At 41.9% G+C, this 12927-nt stretch overlaps 3 protein-coding genes across 3 annotated transcripts; 2 read left to right on the forward strand and 1 right to left on the reverse strand.

Annotated features, from left to right (window-relative positions):
• Positions 1-969: 969 nt before the first annotated feature.
• LOC6560893 (zinc finger protein 865) lies at positions 970-2828 on the forward strand. The gene is made up of 3 exons (XM_032734737.2): positions 970-1045; positions 1104-2089; positions 2165-2828. The coding sequence occupies exons 1-3, from the start codon at positions 1031-1033 to the stop codon at positions 2193-2195; spliced, it is 1032 nt and encodes a 343-aa protein (XP_032590628.1). The 5' UTR covers positions 970-1030; the 3' UTR covers positions 2196-2828.
• Positions 2829-3975: 1147 nt separating this feature from the next.
• LOC116805035 (uncharacterized zinc finger protein CG12744) lies at positions 3976-5129 on the forward strand. The gene is made up of 3 exons (XM_032734738.1): positions 3976-4117; positions 4187-4644; positions 4704-5129. The coding sequence occupies exons 1-3, from the start codon at positions 4094-4096 to the stop codon at positions 4756-4758; spliced, it is 537 nt and encodes a 178-aa protein (XP_032590629.1). The 5' UTR covers positions 3976-4093; the 3' UTR covers positions 4759-5129.
• A 441-nt stretch (positions 5130-5570) lies between these two features.
• LOC6560894 (protein transport protein Sec24A) lies at positions 5571-12624 on the reverse strand. Its single transcript, XM_001987676.3, has 10 exons — positions 12354-12624; positions 9305-11258; positions 9108-9234; positions 8542-9041; positions 8245-8470; positions 7543-8165; positions 7251-7483; positions 7085-7182; positions 6882-7020; positions 5571-6804 (listed from the first exon to the last, which is right to left on the reverse strand). Exons 2-10 carry the CDS (start codon positions 11222-11224, stop codon positions 6693-6695), a joined length of 3978 nt encoding a protein of 1325 aa, XP_001987712.1. The 5' UTR covers positions 11225-11258; positions 12354-12624; the 3' UTR covers positions 5571-6692.
• Positions 12625-12927: the final 303 nt, after the last annotated feature.

Consider the following 12927-nt stretch of genomic DNA (forward strand, 5'->3'; position numbering starts at 1 on the left):
AATGAGGCTGCCATTACACCCGTGCCATCAGCATCCCCAAGACGATTCACACTGGATCTAGATGATGGTTGATCACCGATTCAACGGCCGGGAGAATGTTTAGATTAATTTAAATCATAAGCCAGTTGTACGCTGCAGATAGCGCAGCGTACACAGCAAATAAAGTACACCCAATCCATGGGTTGCGATAAGAAATATGTTCACACCATCTGTCGAGCGGCCTGCACTTAGCAGAGAGCAGCTCAGTCAGCGTCGTAAATAAGATCATTTTAAGACATGTTATCTGTGCACGCATAGGTGACCATTGATTGTTTAGGTCAACCCGCAGATAGCATAACTAGTCCTAAGCAAAAATTATCTTCGAAAATTTCTGTATATAAACGATGCATTTTTTCTTCAATAAAGTGAGTGTCTTTTGGAGTGTCTTCAGAGTCTTAGCACATACAAGTCTACTCATTCATTTCTACCATCGCATACACTGTGCGCAACGAAGGACCTCCCTCTCCGTAAGTCCAACTAGTTACAAGTGCTAGTTGCGACGCCTTTTAGTAGTCAGTTTATGTGCTGACTGCTTCCCTTCAAATATACACAAACAAAATTAATTATTTAAAGATGTCAACATGTGTAAACACTTTCTCTACACTAACGAAGGAGGAAGAAGCATGGTTGTTTACATACATATGTCATTCTGAGCATTTCGTCTATCGCTCTTCGCTCTATGCTTCGGCATATGTTTGTAAATCAGAAATGCGAGAATAAAGAATTAAAGATAAAGCAGGACAAAACCAGCGAGTGAAGAGCACCGCAACTGACCACAAGAAGGTAGCGTATCGTAGGCTCTCACTCATGCATGTATTTGTATATGCATATATGTGTGTGTGTGTTTTAGCCTTGTGTGTGTGGAATATATAAGAGACGCTTGGTCAAATAAACAGCTCAGTTTCTTATGAAATTTCTTAATGAGCACATCTTGACCGGAGCGAGAGAGGTGATCAAATTTCAATTAGATTGCGATAAGAACTGAACAATTATGGAACACGAATTCGTAAGTTAGCTCAATATTGATGTCATGCTAATTGCATTCAATAATTGTAATTAAACAGGTGCCCAAAAGTCCGACGTCCACGCTCTGTGAAGACGAGAGTGACGATGGTAACAACGCAAAGCTCTTGGGTCCAATCCATCCGCCAACACCTTTCACTGGTGGTCAGCCATTTAATGGGAACGCCAATGTAAGCACATCGCCGTTACTTCTGGCAACGCCGCCACTCTCCCCACTGGACATGAGTGTCCAGAACCCGAATATGCCAATGGCCTCGGCGATGCTGTCCTCGAATTATTCGTCGCTATATCCACCAACTGGCTATATACGGATCATACCTTGCTTTGTGTGCAGTCAGCTCTTCACTGACATTGTGCCACTGAGCAAGCACTTGCGAATGCATGCCACGCAAATATTGCACATGAATTCTACGAATGCTCCAACACCAGCCACAATTGAAAAGAACAGCTTAAATTTGGGACTACCTACAGCTATGTCTACTCCAGTTCTTCCCGCTCCAGTTAATCCTATTCCAGCGACGAGTGATGAAAGCCCCCCAAACGCATCGCCTTTCAAATGCGATTACTGTCGCAAGGTGTTTAAGAACTCGATGTCGCACAGGGTACATCAGAGGCTGCATCGCCTGCCATCGCTAAGCGAGGATAGGTTGGGGTACAAGAGGCAATTCAAGTGCCACATTTGCAGGAAAAGCTACGTGCGAGAGACCTTTCTGCAGAAGCACATTGAAGCAAAGCACAGCCGATTTTTGGGACCTGTGCGGCAGCTTCCCACCCAGGTGGAGTCACAGGGTCATCTGGCGGCAATAACAGGGCCTGCGTCGCCACCGCCGGCGAACGCTGATATTGAGCCAAAGAAAATCTATACTACCAGATTGGCAAATGCCGTTGCAGCGGCTGCATACAATCCAGCAAGAGAAACAGCCTCGAAATACATTCCGCCAACGGTAGTTGGCCATCAGCAGGTGGATTCCTACTCACAACTACCACCGCAGCAGAAATATGTCCCTCGTTCGCCCTACTTTAATCCGTATGTCCTTAAAATAATATATATAATTCCGATTTGCTATTGCTAAAACATTTATTTTGATTTTGCTTTTTCTAGGAATCTGTGGTTTTACGAGGATTACGTATAATTCCTAATAATTTTGTTTCTTATCGCAAGCGAGAGAGCAACCCGTAATTCGCAGCTAGGCTGTTTAAAACATCTAAGTGCTCTTAATTGATGCATATATGTATCAAATACATATACAGATAAGAACGTAATGATTTGATGAAAAGCTGATAATAAGAAGCAAAAACATTTGAACCGAGTTCAAGCAATAACAAATATCAAACGTTTTAAGCTCACAAATGTCACAAGTTGTCATTCTTTCAATCCCTACTGTTATATACAATCTGATGTATATAATAAGTGAACCAAAGAAGCTGAGTTGGCAACATGCCTGACTGGGAAAAACCAGATTGCTGATAATGCTTTTATGGCATAGCAATTCCGCTTGGGATTTGGCAAACGGCGACCTGACCAAATAATAAACAAACTGCTCGAATCCAAAAATGAAATTTAATCGGGTTTCGGCGCTCATATAAACATCTGTATTATTGAATTCGCTTCAGTTGAACAAACGACAAGCTCTCGATCAATTTACATTGAATGGTGGAACTGTTTTGTGATGGCTTAGTAAGTAAAGTTAAGTTAATTTATTTTTTGGTTTTATTGTTAACGAATTAATGATATGAAGTAAAGAATATAAGTTTTTATTTAACAACTTACTTTCTGTTTTATTTCTGGTCTGACGAGAGACAATTTTTATTAGAATATATAGTAGATCTTAATGATATAAAGGGGTTTAAAGCTATGCCAAAGTATATACGAAGGAAACATTTCTGACAGCATAAGTATTATATATTCTTGATCCGCATATATATATTCGTCCGTCTGATATCAGACAGATCCAAAGGCTAAAGACATCAAATTTTGAAAATTATCTCCCATTATGGGAGATAATGGAATATGGATTATGGGAGATAATGGAATATGGATAATGGATATGCGGAATTTAATTAATTTAATCGATAATTCTTACTTCTAAAAATGAATAATATTTTAAGAAAAGATCCGACGTGCGCAGCAGTAAATTACGCAGAATAAATAAAACCAAAAATATAAATATTGCAGGGGCTAGCATTGATCTCCTTCTGTAGATAATAAGTGATCGCTGTTTGCTATATAAGGCTACTATTTTAAGCACTAAAATCAGTTCACAGTTGCAACTCGACTCTGCACTTACTGATTAAAAAATAATAATGAAATGAACTAAATCTTTTGATGATGCATGTCCTGTGGCATAACTTTTCAATTTAAAACTTCTGGAATTCATATTGTTTCGAAATATTAGTCATGTAGTATCAAATGGCCTGCTCAGAGTTCAAACTCTCAAACATACTTATTTAAATGCTGACGTCTTACAATTGCACTTTGCCTTAAATAATGCTTACGATCGCATTTCATTTGAAATGCATTGCTGCACTGCATATTGAATAGTATAATGAAATATTCTTGCTGTGTTTTCCAAACAGCAATTGTGAAATGTGCCTCAAAATCTCGGCAGGTAGAGTCAGAATGTCCAATCGAAGATATTCATAGAAACAAGGCAAATATAATCTTAAAGCGAAGGGCAAATTTTTATAGACAAGTGTCAGGCCTTTATTGGTATTTATGTATTTTGCCCGAACGTGTTAAGCAGCGTGTTCTATTTTCTCTGGTGTAAAAAACACGCATATATATATATATTCAATATATATGTTTATATATATACTCTCACTCTCTCTCATGTACGCATGCAGGCAAACACACCCTTAAAGATCTTTTGAATCGTTTTTGAGCTCGGTTTTGTTTAGCCGAGTCCCGCAGTCTTATTTCTGACCGCGTCAGAGACAGTTGTGAGAAAGGAGTGCCGCAAATAAAATTATAATTACAATAGCCAATTGAACTTGTAGTTTATACATTTTCTAAGCGCTCATTATCAAGATCATGCCATATTTGTACAATAAATACGTACGTTTTGTGTAATTAGACGAGTAACTAATTAATTATTTATAATTATGAAATACTTGAACTTTGCAGTTGGAAGCAGTAAATATTTTGAATAAACTGTATTCGGAGCCACATTGTAATCAAAATACCATTGAGACTAAAGATGATATCACAATTGACTTGATGAATGATTGTGAAGAATGGGCTATCCAATGTTTTCTATGCCAGGAGCTCTTTACTGACATCGATGAGTTGGAGAAACATTTCCTAATACACTGCACAGAACACGCGGAGTGCATAACGACACAACTCCTCAATTGTGATGTATGCGGAAGAAAATTACGTTCGGAATCAGAGTTAAATAAGCACCATAAGCGCTTCCATGCGGCATCTATGTGCAAAATATATAGAAATCGTATAAAAATGGCAAAGAACACAGAAAAGGAAACAACAAAGCCCTCTTATTCAGAGCCGAAGGAGTTTTTGGCAACGATTGCTGGCCCACCACCGAGACAGAAATATCCACCGCATTCGCGATTCTTTAATCCGTAAGTTTTGCTTATTAATTTGCCTTCATTCTTGATCACGTTTTAATCTATTATTGTAGAAACATAATGACAGATTGCGATGCGTATGTATGTTTGGATATGCTCAGGAATTAAACTGCTGGACTTGGTGAAGTGCCTTAACAATAACAGCATTTAATTTTAGCAATTTTGTTTTAATTATTATCCTACAACGATAGTACCAAGATTTGCAACTGGCAACAATGCTAGAAGTTCGGCGCTTAGCCGCAATACCAGGCTTAGATTCACTGGCAATATTGCCAGTGACTGGCATGGTGTTTACATATGTGTTTATTATGGATTTAATTGGACTGTCAATCGCGTAGCCACTGTACACACTGGCAATAATAACAGTATGGTTCCATTTTTTTCTGGGCTGCCATTAAAATTTTAGCTCATAATTTGTAATTCTGCACCCTACTTTTTGGATGACTAATAAAGATTTAAAAAAACATTGCACACTTTCAGGAAGACTCAAAATTGGATGTGTGCTCACAAAATGTCAAATAAAAAACCTACTTTTAGGGTGACAAATAAAATCACAATTGAAATATATTACATTTTAAAGAATTTTTAAAGCATACCTTACTTAATAAAAAATAATTTTAATTTAAAAATATCCTTCCTTTTTTTTCCGGGTCGTTACGATCAATCAAACCAACTCTATTGATTATTATTCAAGGTTAGGGGGATCATCTAAGAACCAAATACTTGAAGGTCAAATAAAGCGGGCCAATAGCCCAAAAATAGCTCGAGTACTTTTTGGCTTGACCAAGTCCAGGTACTGAAAAATCGATAGGAAGTTAATAAATGTATATATTTTCTAGAACCATAAGAACTTGTTCGAGATACTTTACACTTCAAAAATGATCTGTGCACAGAATGTGTTGCATTATTTAAAATTTTATTTTTGCTTTCTATGTGTATTGTATATGTATATAATATTTTATTGTACATTATACGTTTATTAGTTTCGCTCGGTAGCTAATACATTTCAATGACATAAATTGAATATTCGCTATTCCTCGAATCGTACAAAAGGTTTCAACTATGTACTTTGCATGTATTTCTTGAATTACCTAAGTGATTTTCTTTTCATTTTTGTGTAGATGTCTTATGTATAACGTATTTATTTTGTAACTTAAAAGAAACATTCCTTAGCAGTCCAATGCATTTCCACACAATACCAGCTATATATCTACTGTTCCCAATACAAACATTGAAATAAGTTGGCTAACTACATTACAATGAGCTAACTGGCAATTAGCTCCACACCATCGTTTAGTCAATCCAATACCTTATAGATAAGTTTGTAAAATTATTATTTGGAAAATAAATACTACAGAAAACAGCTAACGCAAAGGTTAAATAAAAGCAATAACAAGCAAGCAACAAAATGTTATTGAAAACATATCAAGTTGTAGGAAAAAAATAGTATATAATTTAAAGCTTTGTTTTCGAAAAACGCAAAGCACATGTGACTAAAAAAAATGTACAATTTGGGTTTGTTGCTAGAATAAATAACTTGGTTCGTCTAACTAGTATTTGCAGGCTATAAGGACTAAAATATTGTGACAGCATTTTGTCTTTTGTTTTTTTTTTTAATTATCGATTTTTAATTATTTTTTTTTAATAATTTTTTTTTGTTATTTTTTAGTGCATCAAATCAACAAATAAATAAATACACGCACTTAAAAAATTATCTTTTCAGAGGAGAACGACTATCTAGTTTTTCGTATGTTTTTTCGACTTTTGCACTTGGTTCTCAAGTTCTTACTCATTTATAATATATTCAACATTCTTTTGTTCACATGCCTTATGCATTTAGTTTTACATATTTTTGTTGTGTGTTGTTTCAACTTGCAATGTGTTTGTTATATAAACCTTTGCTGGTTGCAGTCGCTCCCACTTTTTTTTCCACTGCTGTCTGCCTACTTATTAGTCACCAGAGTTTTTGTTTTTGCTTTGAAAGTTTGAAGAAACTCGTATTTATGTTGTATACAATAGTAGTAGGATTTGCGACTTAAATACTATTTAACCTGAGCCCGAATGTGTTGCAAAAATTCATAATATGACAAACTAGATTCACTGCGATCGTCCGTTAATCTTTCAATAAACTGCGCCTTCGCCGTGCTCGTATCCCTTTATGAGAAGAAGATTATAATTAATATGAATGAAGTTGTTGTTATTAGTTCAAGTTTTAAGAGCAAATAACTTACCTGATAATTTGAATAATAGGTGCGTAGGGCTTGTCGTAGTTCAGCCGAAGTATAAAACGCTTGAGCGCATCATTCACGGCGGTGACAACGTTGGGCAAACCATAGACATAATCGGGCAGTTCCGTCGTGGACCGCATGCCTGCCAATAATAAGCATTTATATCAAAGATTTGCTTTTATATATGTATATATGTTTTAACTTACCCAGCATATCTTTCAGTACATCAGTGGGCACATTCATGCCCACATAGAGCATTATCACTGTGCCGCAGTCCATCAGGAATATCGAACGCGAATCCAGACTGCAAGGCAAATATATTTTATTATAATTAGTGAATATTTAAATGGAAATTTTAGGTGTAAATCTCACTGTTCCGCTGATAGTTGCAAGCGTGGAATTGATGGCAAAAGCTCATCGTCATCATCATCGTCATCTTGCGGTGTGCTCAGATTGGAGTTGCGCACATGGCTGACAAGCGCATCCAATTTGTATAGCTCGGGATAGATGAATTTCATGAGCTGATCCAGCGGCAGCGTTTTCATGCAGTCCATCGCATAGACACGATCATCGAGGCGCGTGCTGGTTCCCACGCGAAAAGCGGGCTAGCAACAAGAAACACTGTCAGCTACACTCACAGCCAATGGTTGCGCTCAATACTCACGTGCTTAAGCAGCGCCAGAATATAGAGCGGCAGCAGCGCCAGACTGCGTGGTGCTATCAACTGTCCAGACTGGCCGGAGGGAAGATTTTGTGCAATCTTAAATGCATTATACACGTCGATGGTTGCATTGATGAAAGCGTCTCGCGCATCCGACAGATTCGATGCTATCGAGCGATCCACTGCCATTTTTGAGAGTAAGGACACTATGGCTTCCGTATCGGCCGAATGCATCACTTCGGGCAGGGAAGCGGTCACTGGCAGGCACACAGTATGGACTCGGATGCGTCGCTCACCCTCGCTGTTCGTATAGAGTAACGCCGCCTGGAAGCAGATGGTCTTCACATCGGTCAAGTTCTCCTCGTACGATATTTGCATGCCATAGCCGGCATCCGGATTGACATTGGGCAGCGACAATAGATCCGTGCTGCGCACAAAGAAGTTGCCATGGAATGTGTGCACCTGCAAGCCGCGTGTGCATCGGATGCGCATCACTGCTTCAAAGCCAATCTTGCGGGTCAGGTAGCGTTTAAAGCACTCCTTAAACGAATCCACCATATGCTGCTTAGTCTTCTGATAGAGCGGAAAGTGATGCACACAACCACCGCTATGTTTGCTTATCCCCGCTGAAAAATACGGTTATCATTATTATATATGTGGAAGAAATAGAAATCGAAAAGATAGAAGTCAACGGATCAGACTTACATATGGTGGCCATATCGCTATACTGTTGATTCATCAGAAACAGATCGACTGCAATCTGATAACCGGAACATTCCAGAGCGTAACGTTTGTAGAAATCTGTCGATGGATTCAAATGCGCCACATCCTTCGATGAGCGATTGTTGGGATCCTCGCGCGCCTCCAGCGCCCCGGGTCCCTTGTTTGGAAGGCACGCTTGAAAGACGGATATTCGACCGCCTGATGCTTGCTGCAATTGATAATTTTAAATAGTATAGTTTAGATATTTCCGTTAGTACTGCTGCTGAGGAGCGGACTCACCATCAGCTTGAAGGCCACCTGGAGGGCGGCACCCAGTGCCGAACCCGGATCATGGGTGTGGGCGAAACGTTTGGGCAGCTGCTTGAGCAGATCCTTCACCAGTTCCTTGCACTCCTTGAGGTTCACCAGCAAACTGTCTGGGCGCGGCAAGAATGGATCATCAATGTCCAACAGGGTCATTTCATGCGGTTGGTTTAGACCCTCAGCCATGCTGTAGAAGTGCACAAAGCTATCGTAGCATATGAAACCCACTTGGGTGCGTGCATCGCCCGGCATCTCATCCAAGTGGCGATTAAGCGTAGCGCAGGCGGCCTCCAGATAGCCGCTCTGTTGCGCAATGATCGACACATCGAAGAGGAATAGATACATGGCCGGCTGTGGTGGACGCAACATATACTCCGATGGCGCAATAAACTCAATGGTACTCGACCGCACCTCCGGTCGTCGTGTCACATCGCCATAGGTCTTTGTAGCCGGATCAAACTGGAAGTCCTCGGGCACTGTAGAATTTCATTGTGATTAATTCAATTAATACAAATTCTGTCGATGATTGAGGCTAAACTTACGCTCATTAACGCGATAGCAGAGATTACATTTCCACATTTTGCTGTCGACAAAGTAGACAAAAGGATTTATATAGGTGCGGCACAAGCGGCAGCGTACAATGTTGATGCACTGTATCACGGGCAGACTCTGCAATTGAAATTGTTGAAAGTCAACGAATGCAAAGTTATTTAAAAAAGAAATGGAAAGTGAGGCTTACGTTGACATCGCGAAATGGATGAATGACGATGCCAAGCGGCAGTCGCGACTTCTGCAGCAGCGAGTTGCTCTCCGGGATTTTGGCCAGTGTGCAGCGCATTATGCTCGGGTTGCAGTTGATGGACTCGTGGAACTGATTGTGCAGCACAATTTTCGGTGGCTCAATCGTTGCCGGCGAGAGAATGTGCCGGTGTTGTGTCAAATCGATGGTGTCCTGACCCCATAGCCGGCTGAAACCCTGCTGGGCAATACTTAGCGGTTGCCCCGGTGCCTGACCTTGGCCTTGATACTGCAGCGGAGCATTGCTGGGCAGCTGCTGTCCGCCAAACATGCCCGGAGGTGGTAATTGTTGTTGTTGCTGCTGCTGCTGGGGCGGCATTGCCTGCGCAAAGGCTTGCTTATAGGGATATTGCTGTGGTGGCTGCGCCTGCTGCTGCTGCTGTGTGCTTGGCGGCGGCCCAAACGGCGGCAGTTGCACCTGAGATGGTACAGTTTGACTGGAGGGCATAAATGCCTGCTGCGGTGTCGGCTGCAGTACTCCAGCCATACCAGGCAATGTCGCAGCGGCAGCTGCAGAAATTGGTGGCTGCCACGGTGGCCGCTGTGCTGTCGGCGGCGACAATGCAGCAGCTGCTCCACGCTGCGCATTATTGTTTGTCTCCGCTGAAGTAGGTGCTGCTGCAGGTGCTGGTATACCGTATGCCAGTTTCTGTCCAGCTGGCGGCATTGGTCTATTCGCCAGCTTTGGCGTTGCTGTGGCGCCACTCACGCCAAAAACACTCGCTGGATTCTTATTGCCGGGCACAGCAGCACTGAAGGGCACACCCATCGGATTTTGTAGGGCAGGCGCCACGCCACTCGATGACAGCAATGTATTTGCCCCACTCGTGTCCAACTGACGCACCTGGCCAGCCAGGCCCACAGCTACGCCACGCGCATCCTTGCGAGCATAGCTTGGCGTCGTTGCGTTGCCAATGCCATTGCTGGGCGACATGCTCATGCTTTGCATACTGCTTGTCAAGTTGCTCACCTGGCTGAAGGGTGGCAGCGATTGTTGTGATCGTGGTGGCTGCTGTTGTTGTTGTTGGGAACTCAACTGACTGCTCGGTGGTTGTTGAGGCGGTAACGTGGCGCTCAGCTGCCCAGTGGCTTGCTGTTGAGGCGGCAACTGACTGATCGGCTGCTGACCCATAAATGGCGACTGCTGTGGCAACAGTCCCTGTTGATGTTGCAACGGAGCTGTAGGCTGCTGCGGCTGCTGAGGCATCTGCTGCTGAGGCATCTGCAGCTGAGATGGCTTCACTGTCATACCCAGGGGACCAGGAACAAGCTGCGGCCTGGCTGGCATCGTTATTGGTGGTGGTGGTGCTCCCAATTCCGCTGAAGCTAGACTAACCGCGATATTGTTGTTGATCAAACCGGGCGATGCTGTGCGCGAGGAGTTGGCGCTCAGTGCGCCATTGCTGCCATTGGATACAGAAATTGAGGCGTTGGCGGAGGCAGAGAGGGAGGGTGCGGTGGCAGGTCCGTTTAGCATGCTGGGCGGTCGCAGATGAGCGGGCAGATTACTTAGCGGAGCAGTCGCCGCTGCCGCCATTGGACCATTGCTCAATGGTGGCGGCAAAAACTTGTTCATTACATTGCTATTGAATTGAGGCGGCGGCGGCGGCAGCTGTGCAGCCGGCCCAGTGGGCGTGGCATTAATGGGAAACTGCGCTGACTGTTGCGTTGCTTGGAATTGCGCTGGATTTGGCAGGGAAGGTGCCAAGGGTTTCAACGGCTGATATTGCTGATAAAGCTGCTGCTGCTGTTGTGGTTGCTGTTGTGGTTGTTGTTGTGGCTGCATAGGCTGACCATTGAGCAGGCTGCCCTGGTTGCCATTTGGTGGAGCTGGCGTAAAACTTGAATTATATGCTGACATTCTGCGCGTTGCACTTTTAATTCATGGGATGCACCTGAAACGACAAAAAACACAATCGAGAATAATGCGATAATTAATGCTAATTTTTTACATCGATTAATCCGAATTAATGTCAAGTGCACTACTCTCTCCTACGTGAAGGCCGTCCCTAGTAAATGACTACTATTTTGGTGTTGTAGTGTTTTATCTTATCAGTTCAAATGGTGAGTCAGCATTGAGCCAAACGTGCTCAGATAACAATAATAACAGACGCTTTTCAATTGTCATTGCCAGATTTTGTGGGCCAGATATGAACTACCGTTCATAGTACCCACTTGCAGAGGTACTATAAAAAATTATGTAAAGTTATGTATTTTGAAGTTGTTTAACAATAAATTAAATCCCACACATTTTTGGCTGTTTTTATACTATTTACATTTGGTTTGGTTTAAAGATAATAGTTAATTCATGTTGCATGTACATATTTATTTATACAGTAGGTTTCAAAGCTGACACAATTTTCTAGTTTTCTAGGCCATTCATGTGAATAACATCTATTATCGAAATCAATAACTGAAATATCCAAATGAAGTATATAGAAACCACTCCAGCACCCACCTCTCTCGTCTAACAACCAATCAACTCAAATAACACCCAAAACGTATCGAGTCAGCTATAAATGGGTGTTTATCTACTACTATGCAAACAACAATTTCCAATTACCAAATGAAGCTGAATGCCAATCATGGCAATAGTATTTATTTTATTTCTATATTTCCTTTGTAAAGAATGTGTGGAGCCAAATGCTTTTCATTTTACACACTGCGAACGCGAACAAAGCATGACAAATTTACTTCAATAAAGTCGCCCGACTTGATAAAGAGTATATTGAACTGGGAATGAGACAAATTGGAAGAGCTTAAGCTCAGCTTGCTGCAGCTGCTACTGCTGCTGCTGTCGCTGCTTTAGTTGATCTCTCAAAAAGCTCGCAACAACAACGAAAATGGGGGAAAAAAGAGCTGTGCTTTATTATGCTTTATCAACTGTAATTGGCCATGTGATAATGCCAAACTATTTGGGTGACGTCGTTGCCGGGCTGCGGCAGCATGCATGAACACTCATGCCTATTCCATTATTATTTGAAGCTTACCTTTCTTGTTGTTTGTCAATGCTGCCAAACTGATGGGTTCGCTGGAAAAAGGGCGTTGGAACGTGTGTGAGCCAGTCCGTGTATGTGTGTGTGTCTCTCTCTGTGTACTTGACCAGCACTTGCACTTTGTAGTTGGCTCTGCTTCTTCTATGCTCGTTAATTGACTGCTGTGGCATGCATACAGTTTTCACTGCGTTTTCGCCCAATATGTTTCTTGCGTTGTTGCAGTTGCAGCAAGCGCTTTGTTAGCAATTCCTTTTGCAATTTGCACGCAATAAGACAAATTTTGGTTTTTTTTGCTGCTGACAATGAACGGCGCTGCCTTGCGGGCCTCGACCTCGTATCACACTTCCACACACACAGAAATCACTCAAGCTCTCTGTTTCGCACTCGGAGTGTTCGCGCTTCCACCACTAATGGTTAATGCGTTGATGAAGCAATCCGTTAACAGCGTTCCAGCACCGATTTACCGTTTAATTTAATGAATCAATTGCGTGCAAAAGTATTCGCATTGCAATTTCAGCCTCTTAATACACCTAAACACTAAAATTTAGAGCCACGTCAATTTTTCCAA

The sequence above is a fragment of the Drosophila grimshawi genome, unplaced genomic scaffold, assembly GCF_018153295.1.
Source record: "Drosophila grimshawi isolate 15287-2541.00 unplaced genomic scaffold, ASM1815329v1 contig_1369, whole genome shotgun sequence".
In the NCBI taxonomy this organism is placed as follows: Eukaryota; Metazoa; Arthropoda; class Insecta; order Diptera; family Drosophilidae; genus Drosophila; species Drosophila grimshawi.

Bases quoted from the DNA above. Each gene is read 5' to 3' on its own strand.
- LOC6560893 (XM_032734737.2), top strand. The intron at 2,090-2,164 runs GTATGTCCTTAA...TGCTTTTTCTAG, and splicing joins CGTTCGCCCTACTTTAATCC to GAATCTGTGGTTTTACGAGG.
- LOC116805035 (XM_032734738.1), top strand. From the start codon at position 4,094: ATGCCATATTTGTACAATAAATAC. The intron at 4,118-4,186 runs GTACGTTTTGTG...TGAACTTTGCAG, and splicing joins CATATTTGTACAATAAATAC to TTGGAAGCAGTAAATATTTT. The intron at 4,645-4,703 runs GTAAGTTTTGCT...CTATTATTGTAG, and splicing joins CATTCGCGATTCTTTAATCC to AAACATAATGACAGATTGCG.
- LOC6560894 (XM_001987676.3), bottom strand. From the start codon at position 11,224: ATGTCAGCATATAATTCAAGTTTTACGCCAGCTCCACCAAATGGCAAC. The intron at 9,235-9,304 runs GTAAGCCTCACT...TTTCAATTGCAG, and splicing joins ATCCATTTCGCGATGTCAAC to AGTCTGCCCGTGATACAGTG. The intron at 9,042-9,107 runs GTAAGTTTAGCC...GAAATTCTACAG, and splicing joins CTGCTATCGCGTTAATGAGC to TGCCCGAGGACTTCCAGTTT.